The sequence below is a fragment of the Passer domesticus genome, chromosome 1, assembly GCF_036417665.1.
Source record: "Passer domesticus isolate bPasDom1 chromosome 1, bPasDom1.hap1, whole genome shotgun sequence".
NCBI classification, from domain to species: domain Eukaryota; kingdom Metazoa; phylum Chordata; class Aves; order Passeriformes; family Passeridae; genus Passer; species Passer domesticus.
The window spans coordinates 44,016,714-44,038,578 of record NC_087474.1 but is presented as its reverse complement, the minus strand read 5'-3'; the positions used below and the strand labels follow the sequence as shown (position 1 = coordinate 44,038,578).

General features: G+C 42.3%; 1 protein-coding gene and 1 long non-coding RNA gene across 3 annotated transcripts in view; one reads left to right on the top strand and one right to left on the bottom strand.

Annotated features, from left to right (window-relative positions):
• Window positions 1–1,618: 1,618 nt before the first annotated feature.
• CCK (cholecystokinin) lies at window positions 1,619–8,055 on the bottom strand. Its single transcript, XM_064417021.1, has 3 exons — window positions 7,897–8,055; window positions 6,041–6,298; window positions 1,619–1,997 (listed from the first exon to the last, which is right to left on the bottom strand). The coding sequence occupies exons 2-3, from the start codon at window positions 6,294–6,296 to the stop codon at window positions 1,861–1,863; spliced, it is 393 nt and encodes a 130-aa protein (XP_064273091.1). The 5' UTR covers window positions 6,297–6,298; window positions 7,897–8,055; the 3' UTR covers window positions 1,619–1,860.
• The window catches only part of LOC135298884 (uncharacterized), a 73,146-nt gene continuing 59,009 nt past the window's right edge, over window positions 7,729–21,865 (top strand). Inside the window, exons 1-2 of one of the 2 annotated variants that reach the window (XR_010360948.1) lie at window positions 15,196–15,343; window positions 15,776–15,859. This is a non-coding gene — a long non-coding RNA (uncharacterized LOC135298884). Of the gene's footprint in view, window positions 7,822–15,195; window positions 15,344–15,775; window positions 15,860–21,865 lie in introns of those variants that run through there. The other variant, XR_010360954.1, reaches the window with a different exon arrangement.

Here is a 21,865-nt window from a genome sequence, read left to right as displayed (position 1 = left end):
CCTGACATTAATTTAAAAGACAGCAAAGCAGAAATTGAGTTTCCTCTCAAGTTACTTTTAAAGAAACATCCCTTTGGTGGCAAACATATAAATAAATAAACTTTTAGATTTATTTGTATTTTCCTGAGTTTAAAAAAGATAGATTAATTGGTTTTAATCTCTTGTTTGAAAGGTTTTGAAAAAATGGACACTGCACTATTTTGCTGTGAACAATAACCAAAACCAATGAGAGAATTCAGGTGATTTAGGACTCATTATGCTTGGAAAGGAACCTAAAAAAGCCAAGCTAGGTGGCTTGGTGAACTGGGAGGAGCTTGAGAGGAAGAAACACAGAAAAGCATTTCCATGTTTTCTGTATGAGATGCACAGAAAAAAAAAAAAATTGGTGTTACTAGAGAAGAAAACTCCCTGTTCCTGTTTGCTGAATTCTTCCTTTCACTGCAGATTCTTCAGTACTGTTTGCTCTCCCAGGTGCTGCTGGGAGCAGCTCCTCAAAGTGTTTTTGTGCTCAGCCCTTGGCACAACCATTTTGGTTTGTTTCCCGATGTTGGTTTTAGAAGAATTTTGGTTTAGTGCAAGTATTTTCTATGTATTTTTTTCTACACTTTGTGTTTGCCTATCAAGTGCTGTAGAAATTGCTGCTTCTTTCCTTCGACAAGCACTTGCTTTCTCAAGTGTGACAAATATATTCCTTTTTGTATTAGTGCATACATTTGGGAGAAACTCTGTGAATTATGCAGTGCAAAAATCACCTCCTTTACAATTTAGGGCATTCCTCAGATGTGAGATCCAGCTGCTGAAGGAGACCCAGGAGCTGCAAGGAGGTTGGCTACCTGTGGTGGAGGAGGAGCATGCAGGTAAAACACTTTTTTTGCAGCCTGCCCATGGGCAGAAGGGAATGACTGCAGCAACTGCAGGGTGCTGGCTTTGCACAAGCTGGGATCACTGCCCAGCTCTGAACTTGGGGCTCTCTGCCCTGCTCTGAGCCAGGTAAGAGCTGGACAGAGCCTCCCTCCTCTCCACATCCATGGGCAATGGCCAGCTCAGCCTGTGTGATGCCTGGGAGCCACCTCTTTCATGTAAGGACACGGTGACTAGACTGCTCCAACACCTCTCCCTCTCAGGATCACCTTCTGCTCTGTTCAGGAAGCTGTCTTCATCCCCTCCCAAATGAATGCTTAGCTCACCATACAGCTGGGAATGCTCTGTTTATTCTGTGATTTGCAGCCATCAGCAGAACTTTCACATTGAATTCACAACATAAAACAAATAAGCCAGGACGATGAAGCATGTTGGTTGTTGTCTCTCTTTTTCACTGTTTTAGCACTGTTGGCTGTTCACTGGAAACATGTGGGCTCAGTGTATAACTCAGTCCTTTGCAAACAGGGTCACCATGAAAATAGCTGGTCTTTTCTGACAGTATTGTGCAGCTGTGTTTATATTTAGGCAAGTTCCCTAGAGTTCAAAGCTTTTGGGATTGACACAAGATTCTCTGAAAAAATATATAATCTGACTATTCAACCCATGGAATATATTTGCAGTGCCAAATAAAGCCATTATGCTATCTCTCTTTTATAGTAAGACACCCAGCAACATGCAGTGACAGGACAAGCAGGGATAAGTGAAATCATTTTAATATAGTATCAATGTATGAGAAACCACAAAAGAAAGAAAATGTTTTCTGGAAAATTCTGCATATGTATGTATTGCATTGTATAGTCTTACAGACAAACTTAGGTCAAATACATGATTTTAAATAGTTTAAAACACTAATTTGAAGAGGACAACAAATTGATTTATCTTTTTTTGTACAGACATGGGAGTGTGATTTTTTTTCTCATTGCTATAGTTTGCTGTTCTTCAGGAAGAATACTCATATTCTTCAGCACTGCGGCGTCCAAAATCCATCCAGCCCATGTAGTCTCTGTCATTTATCCTGTGAGTAGGATCAATGCTCTGTACCCTGTTTCCCATAACTGAGAATCTTCCAGTGGAACCTAAGGAAAAAGCATTTGGGAGAGCAGAGTAAGAGGATACATTTTGCAGGTTCACCCGTGTTCTGATCTCGCTTGTGCTCATTAGCAGACGTCGGCAATAGTTGAAATGGACCTAATACAGGTCACATAACACCACTGTCATGTCACTGGGGAAAACATCAATAGAAACCTTGTAGGGAATGTCCTGCAAGGGGCTTGGATTTTTTCAGTGCAAAATGAACAGATCATTTTCTACCTCCTGCAGGAACATTCTGCTCCTGTCTAATAGGAAGGAATATAGATACATTTTTCCTTTTTTCTTCCTATTTTACTAGAGAAAGAGATTCCAAACTATTTCTCACTATTCCTATAAAGCCCCACGTTTGCTTTCTCATATTGGGAGAGCTGTTCTACATGCAAAACAACCCTTGAGAGCAGGCTCAAGCCTGAGACACCGCAGCCGTGTCTTGCTTAAAAAGACATAAATGTAAGTACAGGAGCTCTTACAGTGCAAATTTGGCAACAAGCAAGGTAGAGTTATGAATCCTAGATTTTGTGGAAAAGTGGGAATAGTCCTGAAATGGAAAAAGTTGTGTCTGGAATTCACAGTTAGAGATACCTATTGGTGGAATTATGCAGGGCTTTTTACTATGTCAGGATTTTTTCAATCTTATCCAAAGCCTTAATAATTCTTCTCACAGCAGGGTTGGATGCTGATTTCTATCTTGCCTTATCCTTTCTGTATGCCTCCCTTAAGGCATCAAAGGAGACACAAACTATTTTCAAGGAGAATTTACGCTTTAAAAAATGGGCTGCAATCCTCTGTATTCACAGCATCATATGACATAACTAAAACATACAGGGACAGGTAAATTACTTCTCTCTGTACTCCCTGAAAACAGAAAAAACTGATATATTAGAGTAATTAGATGGAGTTAAGCTTTGAGTGAAGAAGGAACAGATTTAATACATTAGTATTCAATGCAGACTGAGGCTTGAGGAATACTTGAATTGATCAAAAAGGAAAAGGAGCCCAGATTAAATCCCATATATCCAAACCTACACAATCGTTTTGCTTTCAGTTTCTTGTGTTTTGAAGAAACTGCTATTGACTCTGTGCTTTTATATTTCAAGGTCTTCCTCATGTAGTGCTTTATGTAGTGCAGTGAAACAAAAAGCAACTGCATTGCTTTGTTAGTGGTTGCAGGGAGTTGAAGGTACACACAGACACACAAAATAGCCATTAAGACACTTACCTACAACAAAACTACAAAAAAATTAATTTTCCCTAGAATATAATGTCTATCATTAAATACTCATGAAGTTCATGCCATTAAATGCCCTGAAGTTCACACTCATAATTCTAAAAGTGTAATTAAGGCAATGACAATGGCTCGTTAGCACAATAAGCAGGCAGGGCTGAGGCAGTGCAGAACCATCACTCAGATGTTTGTGCTTAGGAGATTTCTGAGCCTGCCATGACCTGAGGGCTGTAAAGTCTCCCTGGTGCCACTACTGTCTGGCCAGCCTAGGGCTCCTTAGAGGACATTAAATGTGCCTGTCACTGGCTTGAGAGCTACAACATCTCCTCTACACAGAACCAGATTCAAGCTGAAGGCCTGCAGATGAACAGAATTGAAAGCCTGGGTCACAAATTTCCTAACAGCACCTTAATTACCTCTCCTCAACCCACTGGAGATGCCATGTGGGAATTGCAGAATCAATGCATGACAAACAAAAAACAAAGTTGTAGCAGTTCAGCTACAGGGCTGCCATCAATCCCTAAGCCCTTGAGAGAACTTAGCTCTATCACTATTCTAACTAGAAATACTTTACAAAACCAGCCCTTCTATTAATCATGAGGGCAAACGCCACTACTGGTGACTGCTAACACTAACAAAAGACCTGACTTTCTCTAGAATTTTCTAGTGATTATTATGGTTTAGACAGGTGACTAATACAGTAGATGTGACTGTTCTGCAGAGATTTCTGAAGTACTGCCCAGAGTCTTCACATTAAATGAGAATATAATGTTCTGATGGGAACACTGTACTCATGTTATAAATTAAGTAAATACTGTTTTTCCTGTGAATTTTCTCTCCTGTAATGAGCAACTACACCTACAAACTAGAGTCCAGCTAGTCTAGTCACATCACAAGAATCTCATAATCTGCTTCCAGACTCTTTTTAGAATTAATTATATATGTCAATAACACATATGCAGGACATCGTCCCTCATATTAATATTTACAAAAAAAGACATCTTAAATCCAAAGGGGTTTTTTTCTTTTGCTTTATCTGGTTAATCTATTTGGAAGTGTCAGCCAGGTACTTAAGAGAATATAATGGCTACAAAAACTAGAATAAGGAGCTCAGTTTCCATGTGGGTGGACAACAATGACAATGCTGGGGAAAGGTAATGAGGATTCTGCTTTGCAGAGTGCTGCAATAACATTCTTATTCAATAGCAGCCTTAAGTGTAGCACTGAATTGTGGAATTTCATACCTGAATTATCTTTCCACTAAATTGCATGAACAGCTAGAAGGAGTTCCTTAATGGATATCGTGCAAATTGCTGACATGAGATGAAATCTTTCAGGCACTATTGGAAGTGATTCATTTTTCTGTTGTTTCTAATTTGGCTGTGTTCTGAGTACACAGAGGTGTGTGTATGGCTGCATATGTAATGCACAAAACCAGATGTGGCATCTCTTAATTGCAGACCACCATCACAGATAAGCACAGGACTTTGTCTAGCATAGAGGTCAGCAGGGAAGCTGTCAAGAGGGGAGGGTTAAATGATCTGCACTATGTGCAGAAAGCTCCTACTTATATAAAGTGAACTTTATTCTAAGCACTGTCTGGGGCTGGGTGTGAATTAATTTCTCAATGTCTGTATGTCCAGGTAATCCTAATCCTAATTACTGGTTTCTCTTGAAACTCTCTTTCCTTCTTAGATGTCTTTTCTGTGTAGAACAGGGCAAAGGCTGGAGTGAAGCTTTCATGAGTAAACAAACTTTCTCTAGTGGCTCTCACTGAGGTTGGCAGCCAAAAGGCCACAGCAACTGGGCTGCCCATGGTTTTACTCTGAGACACCAAGCAGTACAGAGATGAGACAACAGGAAAAAATGTTTTCTTGGGGAAGTTTCAGTGGTCAATTATTTTGAGCCATCATTTTTACTGGCAGCACCAATGGCATGTTTTTCTGCCTATGTAAAATACATTCTGTAAGGTGTCAACAGGGATAGCTTTACTCTTTCTCTTATGCAATACAATTGTTTCCTCAAGTGACTAATAAATCTCATTATAAGAATGCTCTGTAATCCCACTACTCTAGTGATTCTTCATGTCCTTGTTATACAGTGCCATGGAGGTTTTAGGTAACTGCAAGACTGTGTTCCCAGGCTGCCCGAGACCAAAAACCTACCAGGAATCAATGTGTGTGTAAGCAAATGTGCTTTTACTTATAATTTATTTTAATTATTGCACTAATAAATATGAATTCTGTGTTTTGAAACCTTTCATGCTACCATAATTTCCTCTGGGAACAAATATATGAAAAATCCAATACTCAGAATATTTCCTTGGTACAGGGATTTCTGACTGAGGTGAGGCTAACCATTTGGTCTGCATTTATCCTCAGAAAAGTATTCCTGCTTTTCTAACTTTAAAAGAGGGAGGATTTTAATTAAACTGAAAGACTTCAAGGAAAACATAATTGTTTTATCTGAGATACAACATACTGAAAAGAGCACCAAAATAATAAGGCAATGAAAATAATTAAAAATAAAAGCTGAACCACAACCTAAGAGGTCGGTGACGTTCTCTCCAGTTATCTTTATATGACTCTCAGTCAGAGGCTGCTACAAATGAGCCCTTTAGCCCTTTTTTTGGCAGGGGTTTGAGAGAGAGCATTTGGAATGCTGTCTACTTCAGGGACAAACAGGCAAAATCTAAATCCTGTCTTCTCTAGGAATTCACACTAGATGATGACAGGGTTATCTCAACTCCTGGGAAGCCCTGCAGGAAATCCCAGCGGCACGGAAGCAGGCTGTAAGCAGTACCTTTCCTGGCTTGCTGGAGGTACTTGGCCAGCAAGGCGCCGATGTTGGCTCTTTGGTCACCGCTCACATCCAGCCGCTGCAGGGATTTCAGGGGCCCGGCGGACGACGGAGCGCGGGAGTGCCGCTGCCGCTCTGCCAGGCTCTGCTCCAGCTCGGCAGGCAGAGGATTCCCATCGTGCGAGCCCAGAGTTTGCTGTCCGAGGGAGCTCGCCGAGAGCACGGCCAGGAACACGCAGATGCACAGCCCGCTGTACATTGCTGGGGAGAAAAGGGACAGGGGGCTGTTACATAACCAGATTTACATTTTGTGCAGTCCCTAACCCCACATTCCACTGGGGATGCTGGATTCTGAGCAAACCAGCCTCATTCTGGGTTTTTTTAAATGTAGGTAACTGCAGGATCTGTCTTAAGTTGGCAAACATGTATGTGAATAGCTAAATACCCTTGCTAAAGAGGAAGATACAGGCAATTAATTTTGTTTCTTCTGAATTTTGTTTCTTTTGTTTTTTCACTAGTATGTGCTGTATCTACCTGATCTACTCAATTCTTATTTGCTTTTCTTTCTTTGGAAGCTGTAATGCATAAAAACTTAAGGGACTTGAATCCATCTCTGTGAAAAAACTCATGATTCAAACATTTCAGTATTCTGTCATTGCATTAAAACCCTGCTGTTATTACAGATGCTCAGTTTTGACAAGTTCTATGAAAAGCCTCTATTCTACCTTTATTGATTTGAACTTAAGTGTTCAAGAGGTTTCATCTCATCATGCACAAAAAGAAAACCAAAATCTTTCCTCAGTGAAAGAAAAACCAAAATCTAATACTCCTGCCCCAAAACATTTGATCTAATAGCTGGAGTGGTAAAAACTGTATAGTTAAAAGCTGTAAGAAATAAAGTGTAACTTAATAATCTTCTTCATGTTAAACAGAAAATTTAGATTTCTACTGCTTCCTTACACATGTACTAAGCAAAACAATGTTGGTTTACTAAATCGTTTTATCACATAGGCTGAAATGGTATTTTTTCCTGGAAACAGAGAAATTACTCTCAATTCTTAGAAGAAACAAACTACCTATTACTTCATGCTATGGGGGTAATTTTCACTTATAAATACACATGGATTATCTCAGTTACGTGAGATTTTTTGAACTGCTTCAGTTCTTTAACAGTACACTTAACACAAACCTTTAAATTTTAAGAGGGGATAAAATGAAGGTTGTTTACCCAATACATACACTAGATTGAAATTCACAGTATATAAAACATGGGGGGGGGGGGTGTGTTTTAAAATATTCTCAGATGAGTGAAGAAAGTTGAAATGTCAAAACGTCACTCCAACGTGGTTATTAGTGACCCATCGAGGTTTGGGTGCTCAGAGACCGACGGTGCATTGCACCTTTCAGCTGTCCCGAGCCCTGTACTTTTTACACAGATACATATATATTGTGTATATACATACATCCATATATATATATATATATATATGTGTGTGTGTGTGTATATACATATACACATATACAGACACATCTACACACACACACATCTAAGTACTCATGTCTTTGCTACAGTTTCCAAACCCCACATCTCACTCCTGCCGGCCGGTTCCCTTCCCAGCTTTCCCAGCTGCCCAGCGGTGGGAAGCCCTGCTCACCGCTCCCTGCTCCCCGCCCTGGGGTCCACCCGGCTGCCCGCGCTCGTCGGGAGCGGCCGGAATTCTTCTTCCCGGCCGGGAAGCGTTTCCTCCGGCACAGAGCGGGATGCCCTCCGAGCCGCGGCACAGGTAAGCGCCAGGCATCCCCATTCCCTTCGCCTCCCCGCCCTCAGCAGCGGTGCCGTCAGAAGAAGCGCTCCCTACCTTTCCGCTGCGCTTTTCCAAGGTCCCGCTCGAGTTGGGAGCAGTGAGTCCCGAGTGTGCCCGAGCAGGCAAGTCGGGGGAGACTCAGCCTCGGCCCCTTAAATAGCGGCGGGCACCGAGGCGCTGTTTACACACTCGTGACGCAGCCGGGCCCCCGCCCGCTCAGCGCCCCGCTGCCGCCTTCCCCGCCCCGGCACCGGCACCGGGGCTGGGTGCGCCCCGCGGGGGGAGCGGGGCTCCTTCCCGCCCTCCCTGCCGCCGGCCGGCTGCCCGGAGTGCCGGCTCCGCGGGAATGCCCGGCCCCCGACGGGCGCTCCCGGCTCTCCCCGGAGGGAAGCGCTCGGCTGGGCACGAAGGAGCTGGAAATCCCGGCTGGCTGGCAGCTGGGCACTTGAAATGCTCCTGACCGGGGATATGCCCACACCTCCCTCCGCGGCCGGAGGCTCCAGGTGGGGCTCATGCCCTCAGCTCCGGCAGCTCCGTCAGGCGGGAGTCGCCCGCAGGCGGGAGGGCTCGCCCTGGCCGCGCTTACCGGCGGTGGAGGTGCGGGGCGTTGGGTTCCATTCTCTGAGGCCTCCGGGGTCACAAATACCTCCATCATCCTCCCCTTCCTCTCCCAAACATCTGCTCGGGAGGACGGGACACTCTTTTATTTAAAAAGCATGGACGATCCCCGCAGAAAGCCTCCTGGATGGAGATGCCTTCGGCGTGGGTTCTCCCTCACTGACCACAGAACTACTAGAGTCTCCCCCGGCCACTGCCGGGACCTCTGTCCCTTCCGCGCCCTCGGCCGGGCCGTGCTGCCCTGAGGCGATGTCCGCAGCAGCCTCGGACACTCTCCCGCCTCCTGCTTTTCGGGGAACGGAGGAAGTGCCCTCAAGCTCGGGCTGCCCGGGCTGCCCCGCCGGGGCCTCAGAGGACGGGCAGGGCCGCGCTGTATCCCCGAAACTCTCCGCAGCAAAACCCCGGGAGCAGCCGCTCCTCGGACCCAGCGCTGGCCTCAGGCGTCACTGTGCCCAATCTGTGCTTTAAAGTTTACAGTGTGGAGGCAAGCGGGTGGGCGGGTTGCTTTTCCCTCTGCGGGAAGGGAGCCGGGCGGCCCCGAGGCACGGAGGCTGCCCTGCGAGCCGCCCGTGCGGGGTGCCGAGCGCCGGCCGGGCCGGGCCCAAGCGGCGCTGAGAGGGCTCCAGCCCGCCCAGGCAGGGCACGGGGGGCGGGTGTGCGGGTAACCCCGGGCTCCCGGGGGGACGCTGCCGCTTCCCGCCCTTCCCGCAGCGCCGGTCCCGCCGCGGCCTGCAGAGGGCGCCGCGGCCCCGCGCACCCCGGGGAGATCCAGCGGCACGAGGGACGGAGATCCAGGAAAAGCCACGAGATCCCGCGGCAGGACGGTGCCGCGAGGCGTGCGAGAGGGGAAGAGCCAACCTGCCGCCACCTCCTCGGCGCGGGGAGCCCTGGCTGCCGATACGCGCCGGTGATGATGGAGCGGGACGCGGGGGAGAGGGATGCCGTGCCCACCGAGTCCCGTCACCCTGGTGGTGCGAGGCTCGGAGGTGGCGGGGATGGCGATGGACCGGCTCTCCGCTCCCAGCTGCTGACTGTGTTGCCGAGCGGGATACGGCACCTGAGCTGCGGCTGCCTTTCATCTCCCACATCGGGCAGAATCGCCATCTCGAAGCGCTTAAAAAAAAAAGCAAAATCAAAACCTCCTTTGAAAAGGGAAAAGTTAGTCGAAGCAGATTGCCAGGGAAAGGAACAGGTCTGAAATTATGGCTCTGTCTGTCTCTGGAAAAAAAACCCCGGTAATATTCCAGATAATTCAATTTCACTACCCTGGCTCAGTGGGAAAAATACTCACTGCTATTAGACAATTAAATAGTCGACTCTGAATTGAACTGTAGGTGTCTGGGAAGAGTATCACAGTCTTTCTGGGAAGGTACAATAACAATTCTGGTAGAGTCACATCAAGCCCTTGTGAAACCCACGGTAGATAATGAGCTCCCAAGGGACCAGCTCAAAGCTTAACAGGAGAGAAAGAGAGAGCACTTGCTAATACAGGCTCATGAATAATTCACATCAGGCAGATATAAATGCAGGCATTTAAGTCTGACATATTAGCCTGGTTGAACAAATACGCACTACATTTACATTGAGCTGATTTGGAATATCAGTTCACTTATAAATATATCTGGGATTGGACAAATGGAGTGAGAGGGAGTGTGTGTGTGTGTGTGTGTGTGTGTGTGTGCATATGTGTGACGACCAAACTCCCTAGCTGTGCTCATGAACAGACAGAAAGGCAGTGCCCTATGAAATGGAATAAAGGAAACAGGAATAATGTCAGGTTATTAAAGTCAGAAGTGCTGCACGGTCTATAGCCTGGCTAATTGTCTTTTGAACACTGGATTTTCCTAATTGAATTGCTTAATACCTATATGAACAATCCTTGGTGCTTATTTTCTGACTTACTCATTTTTTCTACAAAGTTTGAAGCTGTAGGAAAGTTTCAGTCCTCAGTAAATATATGTTAATTAATGGCATTTTAGAATTGTTTTGAGCAGAATAGAAGGCCAGAAAGCCTGTTTGGCATGAGCAAATATGACAGCAGGACTCTGGGGTGAGTTGCCTACAGAAACTCAGACTATGTATTACATTACTTGTTGATGTGGCACAAATGGTAGGAATTGGGATTTAATTTGCAGTGACCTCTAGGTTCCAGGTCCAGTGTTTTTGTCAGGTGCTGGGCCTAGGTGTGGGCCATGGATTGGAGAGTGTCAGCCACAGGAGGGCCTTGTGCCACCATCACGGGTGGGGTGAGACAGAAGCTGCCCTCTGCCCAAGACCTCAGCCTTGGATCACCAGGAAGAAAAATGCTTTGACTGCACCAGGGCTTGAGTGATATTGTAAGAACCCAAGTATATATGCAAAACAAATTTAAACCTGAAGTGAACCCTGCAATGCAGTAAATGCTAATATAGATACATCCCTGAGGAGGAAGCTGAAAGATGCCATAGTTTAGATACTGCAGGCTTTTAAAGATTTGTCTTTTGGCAAGAGTCTTTTAAAGGATTTGAGTTTCTCTAACCTTTCCTCCTGACAATCAAGACACCTCTATCCTCAATTGCTTTCTCTAGTTATCTGCCAAAGGTTTTCTCCTGTTCAGCTGAGGTGGCAAAAGAGTGTGTATGGTTAAGCACACATTTTGTGCTGTGCCAGCACAAAGCTGGAAGTTTTGGAGCAAGAAGGCAGCATAAGAACAGAGGGATGGAGAGGTTTCGACTGTCCTGCAATGAGGATGGCTAATGCCAATAGTTAGGGCACAAGCCATGGTGTTCATATCCCTGTCTCTCTGCTCAGAGCTGGAGCAGAGCCTGCCTGTGAGTGTCAGAGTGGCAGCAAGCTGGGAGATGCAGCCTTGGAGATATCCTGTGGCACCAGGGGGCTTCATGTCCAGGTGCATGACAAGAAATAATTCTTTTATTTCTAAGTATTATATTTTTTTCTGATTACCACTATGCAGAGTTTTTTTACTTCCATCTGGACCCTGACACTTATAGGTAATATTCTGTTCTATGTTCGGTCAAATTAATGTTAGGAGAGGGGGGTTGTTTGTTTGGGTTTTTTTGTTTTGTTTGTTTGTTTGTTTGTTGATGTGAAGATGATGGAGTGCCACTCTGGAGGATTTCAATGAAGTAGGACTAATTGGCAGAGTATAGCAGGGAAGTGAATGGTATGGTTTTCTGGAATTAACAGGCAAATTAGTGAACAGATTATTAGGACCAACTGCATGAATTTTAGATGTAAAATAGAGAATATATTTTAATTCAATGCATTGTTCTGCTATTTCTTTTGGGTATTGATTCAGATGTCAATTTTTTTGTATTTTATTTTTCCAAATATTTTAAATTTTAATTCAGTAATTTCTATGTAAATGCTTTCATGGTAGTCTCTTTTGTCCTACTTGAAAGGAACATAAAGTCTGCTTAGAGCCAACCCAAAAACTCAGTGAGAAATTTTGATTTTGGGCAAGTGTCCAGCAGTAAGGGATCTGGGTCCTCTGCCTGAAGAGTTCTGACCTCCTTTCACAGAGCAGTGCCTCAAACTAATATATTAGTCCCTGACTAATGTACCTAAAGAAGGGTCCCATAGAAGCAGATCAGCAGAGCTGGTGCTGAGTATGTTTGAACACTCACAGACTGCTCTGCAATGGAAACAAAAGAACATCAAGTGGGAAAAATCATAGTAAAATAAACTGGCTTGGATTGGGAGGGATCTTGAAGACCATCTTGTTCCAACTCCCCTGCCACATGAAAGGGCACTTCCCACTAGACCAGGTTGCTCAGAGCCCCTCAGCCTGGCCTTGAACACCTTCAGGAGTGGGGCAGCCACAGCTTCTCTTGGCAGCCTGTGCCAGTGCCTCACCAGCCCCACAGTAAAGAAGTCTGTTTCAAAAGTGTACTCCTGGTGTGAACTATGTGTGCTAATGCAAATTCACGGATTGTAATTAGTTACCCACTATCCTGCAGTTGTGTGAAGAAGGAAAAGAAGAGGAAAAATCCCTTTTCCAAGGAGAAAGGTTGGATTTTTTAGAAAATCAGATTTTAACCTGTGTCCCATGAAATTCAGGCAGTTGGTATGCAAGCTTCCTGTAGATCAACTGGAAAAGTTACATGTGTGATGTCTTCAAATTTTGTTCCCTGTAGTTTCCAGAAGATATGGCAAAATGGAATAGAAAAAACCACAGTCACTTTCTATGAGTCCACCCAATCCCAAATCACTTGCTTTTTTATATGTTTTTTGTGTGTTTGTTTGTTTTCCTCTCTGAAAGACCAAACTGATTTTCTGTGGGAACTTGCTATATGTATCTTCCAAACTGACCACAGTATAGGGGCTTCTGTGCAAGCTGAAAACTGGAAACAGAAATCAATGTACTAGATAAAAATAGCAAAGATATGTGAAGTGCCTGCTGCTGGCAAATTCTCTGTGCTTTCAGCAGTACTTTAAGGGTTGTGTTGGAGCTTCTCTTGCTTGTTGTTACCTCAGATATATGTCATGAATCTCAGGAAAGTCTTTGGTCTTCTTCAGAGAAGTTTCTAACAGACCTTGAGTCCTCTGCCATTCAGATTTGAAGTACCTGCTTTATCAGATACATTTTTTTTGAGCAAGAAGCCGTGATAGTACTATTATCTATGAAACTAAAATAAATATTCACAGGTACTGGAATCTGATGGCATTGTTTATAGTTTAGACAATTATACTTTATTCCATAATTAATATTTCCTTTTATGATTATGTAGGATAAGCCAGTCCAGCACACTTCAATATACATATTAGTTAATTTATTATAAAAATAGACTACTGCAGAAAGGAAATACATTGTACCTTTTGTATCTTTCAAAATACTTCTATGTGCTCGCCACCTCTCTGTGTGGACTGGAACAAAATTGTCTTTTCCATTGTGTGGAATTAACAGAATGCTGCAGGAGACACTGTTTGCTCCACGCTACTCTCCTCGGAACAGGAAATATTTTACTAATCAAGTTTGTCAAACAATTAAAAACCTAAAAAAGGAAGTTCTATAAATAACAAGAACAATTTTTTAGCATTTTGTCTTCCAAACATTTGCATGCTTTCATATATGCTAAAACTAGAATCAGAATGTAAGAATAGCAAAGTAATTTGACACTGGACAGATTGGACAGCCAATAAGGGCTTTTTAGTGTCCTTCAGACGAGATGGTGTTTCTGTTTGATGTGTAAGTAAATAGGACAGCTAGAGTCTTGTTATTTTACTTCTGCTGTTACATTATACTTCGTAATATGGAAGAAAATTGAATTAACCTGGATGCAAAATATGAATTGTTATTCTGACAGTTCCTATTTAAATAGAAATGCCAGAAATATCCATGGAAAGCGTAAGTGCTACACAGTTGTTTAGATTAGCTAGAGTGGAATAAAAAAATAGCAGTTCTTTGGACACCAACTCTGATTGCCTTGCAGTGAGCTGAAGAAAGGAATTTGATTTAAGAGTGCTGCAAAAAGATACTTAGAAGCCCTGGAAATTGCCCTCTGGGTGAACCCAATAGTCCCCATTTTTGAAAAGGCTGCTTTGCTCTAATACTGATTGCCCAGAAATTTTTCTTTGGTGTAGTGAGGGGCGGGGGGGGGGTGGTGGTTATATGTTGTGTGCCATGTCCAACACTTACTTATTTGTGCTCTGGTATTATCATGTTCAGAAACACCTACCTCTGTGACCACCATATCATAATCATAGCCTCCAGGGAGGTCAAATTGTTTCAACCTGTCCAACATCTTCAAACTTTGAGGAAAAGGAAGCAGTTAACTCAGAGCTCTTTAAAAATCTCCCTCCTGTCCCTTATTTAGTGAGCCTTCCCTGAAAAAAGCAGACGAAACTCTTCCAAACTGCGATTTTTTTTTTCTGAATTATTAGGTATAAATGTATTTTGAAAGCAATGGGGACTAAGAACATATGTTGATGTATACCTTGGTGATCTTAAAGATCTTTTTCAATTTTAATGATCCTATGAATCTACAACACACAAGAATTATCACCCAGACAGAACAACTAAAGCTAAGGGGAATGATTCTTTGGAAGCAGGCAGACCTTGATACACACTGCTTACTGTCAGGAGCAGCGTGCTGGAGCTGAGCTGTGTTAAGGGTGTCAGGCACCTGCTCCAGTTTGTGTTTAAGAGGAGCAGACTGGGTGTCCCCTAGTGTGGGCATCACGCCTTTGTCCTGATCTGATTGACGGTGGTGCCTGCATGGTGACATATGTTCTGTGTTTTCTGGGATCCAGTGACATGATCTAACTGCTCACATGATTGCTGGGGTTCTGTGTGAGGACACAGTTCTTCGGGAGATAATGCCAGTGGGAGGACGGCAACGCAGATGCTTTATAACCATCACCCTCCTGAGAGCTGTACACATTGTCCTCTTGTTCCGGCAGTACAATAGAGTATCCACTGTTTGAATGTAGGCCGGCTCTGTTAAGTGGTTGTTGGCTACTTGGTCAGGATAACCCATACCTGAAATGCTCATCCAGCCAGTGTAGTGCTGGATCTGATGATGCTCTTGTTGGACATGCCACAGACTGGAATTGTTGAGCTGGCATTGCGTGACATCCTCATGTCACGCAATGCCAGAGTTCAGGTCATGAACAATGTGGTCTCAGATCCTTGTTTCCAGGAAAATTGTGTCAAATCTCTTCAGGCTTGGGGCAAAGATTTCAAGTGGGTTACCAGTCTATCAGAAAACAGTCTATCGTGTCCAGCCATAAATAATACAATGATAAACTGTTTGATCAAAACATTTTGAAGTGGAATTGGTCACCACCTCCTAGAACACTACTGAACATAAAGCCCACCCTTCACTTTAATGAATGTCTAATGTTTCAGATATATTTTAACATAACAGAGAGATAAGCTCAGGTTGGTTTGTTGGTTTTGCCTAAAAAAACTCTTCACTCTTAGAAGTTTGAGTCACTATCCTGAATTGTTTCAAAGATAATCCTTTAATCTTTAAAAAATGCTATTAATATAATTACTAGAACTGTATGATAAAATTGAAATGCAGTTCTTGATATATTTATATTTTGTATTTGTTAGCCAGAACAGTTCCTGAATACTTATTTGTCTGGTGAATTTTTATTCACCTGTCTATATTTTCATTGCTAACCAAAATAAAGGGCTAAGAACTTTTCATAAGACTAACAGAAATTCAGTTGATCATGTTCTATGACAATCACGCTCTTGCTAGAAGGACAAAATTTAGATTTTTTTTTTGGTACTAATTAATTATGTATGATTTACCCTGATTTTCATTATTTTAAAATTGCTTTCCTTAGCTGTGATATTCAACAGTGAACAGTGTTTCTGTCCAAGCCCCCAAGCATGTCTCAGACATACTACAGTTTTTCAGTGATGCTACAGTTCAGGGGAGATCAGGTGAGTATACATTTCTTATCTCTGTGAAATCGGTCCACAAGAGATTTCCACCAAGAGAGGAAAAAGAGACTGGCAAAAGTCTGTGTGCTGTTCCTCGATGGAGCTGATGACCAGAGCACTGCCTTGTCAGGATAGCAGCAGCCACAGATCCTTCCAGACTGTGCTCTGGAGTGTGGAGTAGCCAGATTTCATGCTGCACTCTTTTTTTGGTATTTCTAACATAATTTGTGTACAAGATTTGACCATATTTTGATTAAGGGCCAAATCCTGCTCCTTTAGAACACTGGAAAATTGCAATTGTTCATTAAGGCTAAGTGATGTGTGTGTGTGTGTGGGTGTGTGAGGTCAGGAAGGCGATAACGGAGTTTTCCTTGGCACCATTCTTTCTTCCCAGTCTATGAGAGTAGTCTTGTTGCTGATTCTTTCCTCATCCCCCCTTTTATTTTTTCATCTTAAGTTGAACACTGGTATATATGTTTTTTCCCAGCCAAAATTGATTTTCGTTTTCGGTTGATTTTCATTTTCATAGACGGTACAAGGTATTTCAAATTAAGATGCACTGGGAAAGGGTTATAGAATTCAGAGCTGTACAAGAGCTTTTGTTGCCATTTCACAGAATTGTTAAGGTTGGAAGGGACTGGTCCAACCCCATGCCAAGGCAGGGTCACCTCGAGCTGGTGACACAGGAACATGTCCAGGAGGGTTTTGAGTGTCTCCAGAGAGGGAGATTCCACACCCTCCCTGAGCAGCCTGTTCAGTGCTCTGCCTCCCTCAATGTAAAGAAGTTTCTCCTCATGTTGAGGGGGAACTTCTTGTGGTTTAGTTCATGTCCACTGTTTCTCGTCCTGTTGCTGGGCACCACTGAAAAAAGTCTGACACCCTCTTCTTGGCACTTACCTTTAAGGTATTTATACACATGAATGAGATCCCTTCTCAGTCTGCTCTTCTCCAGACTGAGCAGGCCCAGCTCCTGCAGCCTGTCAGCATAAGAGAGATGCTTCAGTCCCCTAATTATCCTTGTGGACATCCACTGGATCCTCTCCAGGAGCTCCTTGTGTTTCTTGTACTGAGGAGCCCAGAACCGGACACTACCCCAGATGAGACCTCACTAGGGCCAAGTAGAGACCTTTGCACTGTCTGGCATTAAACATTTTATTCAAAACAAAATGAAAGAAAGATCCTCAGCTGGACTTTATTGTTAATAGTAGTTTGCCCTGTTGAGCCTGCTGCAATGTGGAGTAAGATATTTTAAAAAATGCCCCAGTAAATTAGGGGCCCACAAGCCATTTGTTGCAGTGATGTAGGCATGTTGAAGCTTTGATACTGATGGTTAAGATGGTTTGATGCTGAAGATGGATCTTTCACTCTTGAAAATCTTAGCCTGATTTTGTTTATCATATTGTAAAAAATTACAAATAGATCTAACGTAAATCACTACCTTGGTAGGCATTCTTAAATTTGGAGGTGTTTTAAATGCTGGTAAGGTTTCAGCATGCTTTATGAGAAGTTGTACCAAACCTTGAGTGTGAATAACAGGTATTCCATAGGTGAGTAAGATTTTTGCAGTGTGCCTACATTGTCTCTGAAGTGGTTCACACAGTGGAATAGTAGTTTTAGTGTTGAAAGTAGTGTTGGCTCTTCTTTATGTCTTAGCCAGAAAATTGGAACACCAGCAAAAATGTAGGACATTATTAACCTTGTCATGTGCTTATCTTAGAGATAACACTACAGTTCATCAATGTTTGCAATTGTAAAAGTTTTGCTGTGCTTTTAGCTGTATCTGTTCTTCCCTGTCCCTGGGGACACATTGTTGGGATGGACTTAGGGTGTTTTTTTCCAAGTACAATATTGAACAAGCAAATAAGCATTCAATATTCATGAGACAGACCAATAGACTAAAGAAACTGAAAACACCCTCCTAACAGTAACTCCTTGGGAAGACAGATACAGTGTACACAGTATCATGTATTATGCATTTTGCCTAATATACTGCTGAATAATGGGGCAGAGAATCCATAGGTGTTTTAGTTGTACCCTTTTAGGGACAAAGAGAATCATATGTCCTAGCCAACTACTTGTCTGTAAGACCTTACACTGCAAGGCATATACTGTCATATGCATTTCTCATAAGGCCACTGAAAGCTGTAACTCTCTCAGGAGTCCCTGAAAAGATTTGAGCTCCTCTAAATATGGGGCTGTGAGCCATAGGAGAGAATCTGAATTGTCCATGCTCACAGTGGCTCTAGTGCATTTTCACACAGATCTTTGCTGGAGAGCTCTTATTTTCCCGTTTCTTTTTCTAAAATCAAATATCATGTTTGTAGGTTTTTTTAAAATACTTGTCATAGTTTTTTGACTTACTTCTTAACTTCCTTAAAAGCAGGCGAATTAGAGGGAAAATGTCACATACATTGATATCATTACCTAACACAGTGGAATGTACTGAGTGGAGAGAAATGGAAGGAAGATCTTTATAGATGAGTTTGGTATTTCTTGCTACTACAAGGATGATGAAACTCATCTTTTTCTCACAGAAAAGTAAGGAATTATTTTGATCTTGCATCTTCTTTTCTGTCAATCACGAATAATCTGCTTTGTCCCTGGTACAGAATACTGAACAAAATGTCAGACTCTGCTCCCTGTCCTTAGCTTAATATGTCTGGAATTACTTGTTAGTCAAAGCTTAAGAAGAATGGGTATGACTGCCACATCCAGGCTGTACACAGCTTCTGCACATATAAAATTGTACAATTTCTGCCATTTGAGTTCACATCTCCTACTCTGCTTCGAAATGTGATCTTGGCTTCTTGGCTTTGAGATGAAATCCATACGTAGGAGCTGGGTAAGGACTGTAGATGCCAAGCTACAGAAGACATCTGTCTGCCACTTCTGAGAAAGAAAAAATTTAAAAGGCACCCTTGTCTTCCTGAATTGCATTGTTCGTATGCTCAAAAGAATGCAATGCTGACTTCATGTGGTTCTCTACTCCTTCTGGTGGCTGCAGACTGCTCCCTTTGCAATGTCCTTATGGAAAATAGCCATCTCACTGAGAATTTTAGCTTCTTCTCTACAAACCAGTAACTTTTTATCAAACAATATTCTGTGCATCATTTTGAGTTACCCAAGTCAGTTGTTGCTCTATCAAACACTCTGTACTACGCTGAAGTCAACAGATGATACCAGGGTAAGTTTAAAGTTCAGCTAAAAGATTTGTTGCTCTCCCTTCTACACAGGCATTTTGCTCTGTCTAATTTGTGATTTGCCTGGATTGGATAGTGAAATTATTCTTTTTTCTGTTACAGGATATGAATGACTGCACATGATACATAATAAAATATCTTTGTAATTGTATCTACATTAATATTTCATTTTCTTAGAGCTGTGAATTTATGCCACGTCCAAGAATGCTCTGAAGTATCTGACAAAACTTAATTGTTTGCTCCATCCCCCTCATACTGATGACACCACAAGTCCTTGGCTGCTGGTGATCACACCCTTTTTCAAAAGTTCAGTGTGACTACAAGTGCCTGGAAAGCTGAGGAACAGGCTGTGAATCTTCACCCTTTCCTTGCAAATCGTGTAACAGTGGAAGTGGAAGGAAGTGAGTTAAATTGGTTTAGTCTTTCACTTTGGAAGTCTGCTTTTCTCTTTTATAGTATTCATGTAGGGATTGGCTGCAACAGAGGCTAAATGTGAATCCTAGCAGGTAAGCAATGTGCCAGGAATTTCACAGTGTAGCCATATTCTGAGACTGAGACCTAGCCAGTGCTAAGTAAGTTTTAAACCCCAAATGGGTAAAAGCACTTTTTCAGCAGTTACTTTTTGAATAACTGGAAATCAATAGATAGGTCAAATGTATGGATTTGATTATGAAATGACAGTGCTTCTCATCTTCAAGGAAGGGGTAAAGGAGAAACAGGAAAGTCAAAATGGTGTTTGAGAAGGTGGATTTCAGTTATCTTTGTGAATTCATGGGGTGTTTTATAAGGCTCAGATATGAAAGAAAAATAAGATGAAGTTAGCTCACAGCTCTTTGGTGGATTAATATTAAGGGTACAATGGTAAAATAAGTGTGGAAATAAACCAACTTTGGCTAAATTGTAAGTTCTTTATTGAACTTTAGCACAAGGAATAAAAATAGAGAAGTTGGAGTGCAGGCCAGAGAGCTGGGACAACTCTCAAAGTACAGTGTGGGTAGGCAGAGATAAAGGTATCAGAAGGGTCAGTGAACACAATGCCATGCATTTAATGAGGAGCATGAAAACTGGAAATCACATGAAATGTACATTAATGATAAGACAAAGAGCAAGAAAAGTTTGTGCACTACTGACTCTGAGGATAAATATGTTAAAAAGTTAAAATATGTTAAAATGTTTCTTTTGTATCAGTCTTCACTTGTAGCTCAATAGCAATATTTCACAATTAATATTAATGACAACTGAAGACAATCTAGGCCTTTAAGAGGGTACACCAGACCAGATCATCTTAGATGTGCCCTGATATTTTAAGGCTATGGCAAGGTTTGCCTCTGTTGAACAACTGACCAAAGCTGTTTCAGTAATCTTGAAGGTTCATGAGTGACAGAGGACACACCAGATGATTGAAACAAAACTAAATGTAGTGCATCTCTTGCTAGAGGACAAGAAGAGTTGGAGATTTTTAACATAATTCGCAGAGCAAGTACTACTTCTGATAAAGTTTTGTAAAAACCTAGACAATAATGAGGCAAATAAAAGCCTCCCCCCTCCTCTTGCCATCCTTCTGACTCCCCACAAATGCAAGAAAAGCAAGTGTAATTTAAAATGTGAAGACATGATCTGACTCTACACAAGTAAACACTTGGTTATAGCAAGCCACGTAATTCTGCTTTCTAGCAGAAAGGCAGAATTACAATTCCATAAGCATCAGAAAAAGTTTCTGTAGCTTCAGATGTGGAAATTACTAGCATCTTATCCAACACAAATACCCAGCTGGCACTTCAGACAAGCTTCCTGGACTTTCTTGTGTAAGATCATGTTAGTAGTTTCTTAGTGGACGATGTGTTCCTTTCTTTGATTTTTATGTCTATTTCATATTAAGTATTGCCAGCTTGGTTTTAAATGCAGAAAGAGTTCCACACTCAGGACCATGTGTTCAGGTTTGTGTGTGTGTGTGTGCAAAGAATACTGAAGCATATCTAAAGAGGAAATCTGCATTCAGGTATTATCTGCTATCAAAAAGAGGATGTGCCACCAGGCCTATAATCGATGTTTATTGAAGGAAGGAATAAATATTGCATGATGTTCCAGTCATTGTCTCATTCTATTTAATAAGCAGAGGAGGTTGATGGTGTTTGCCCAGCCATTTCCCAAGATACCTTTTTTTACTGGGCTTTGTCACAGCGTTACTTTATTGCTTCTTGCTGTGTTAAGGTCCTACCTTGTCTTGTCTATTCTCTGACTGGAATACATTTGTCAGAAGATCAACTGCTATGAATCAATGGACCTGCAGAGAAACTGCTGCAGGAACATTGATTTACAACAGCTGAATATTGGCTCTTATTTCTCACAAATTGCTGATGCCATAAACTATTAGGAAGTCAAGATACAAAAAAAAAGTATCCATGACACAGACTGGAAAATCTCACTAATTTTATTTAATAGAAAATGTGAAAAAATGTTTAGTGTGAAATTAAGGCAAGACATACAAAAGGATACAAGGTGATAATTTTAGGAGAGTGAGTATTCTGGAAGAATGAGTATTACAAATGATAAGAATGGTGAACAATGCCATGATTTGGTCATTTACATGAGATTTGAGAAACCTCTGGGTTTTGGCTTGTATTTCAAATCAAATACAATGGGTTTGGAACTTTCTATCCATGCTCACTGAATGACCTTGCTGCAGAGTTATTTTGTTACTTTGGCCTTCTCCAGATTCCACCCTGGATCTCAAGCATTTTAATTAAAAGCAATGTTTCCATAAGGGTCATTTTTGACTGAACAGCATTTTTCAGTGGAAAGCAAC

Excerpts from the sequence above, each read along its gene's own strand:
- CCK (XM_064417021.1), bottom strand. The coding sequence starts at position 6,296 with ATGTACAGCGGGCTGTGCATCTGCGTGTTCCTGGCCGTGCTCTCGGCG. Across the intron at positions 1,998-6,040 it reads CCTCCAGCAAGCCAGGAAAG|GTTCCACTGGAAGATTCTCA; the intron begins GTACTGCTTACA and ends CTTTTTCCTTAG.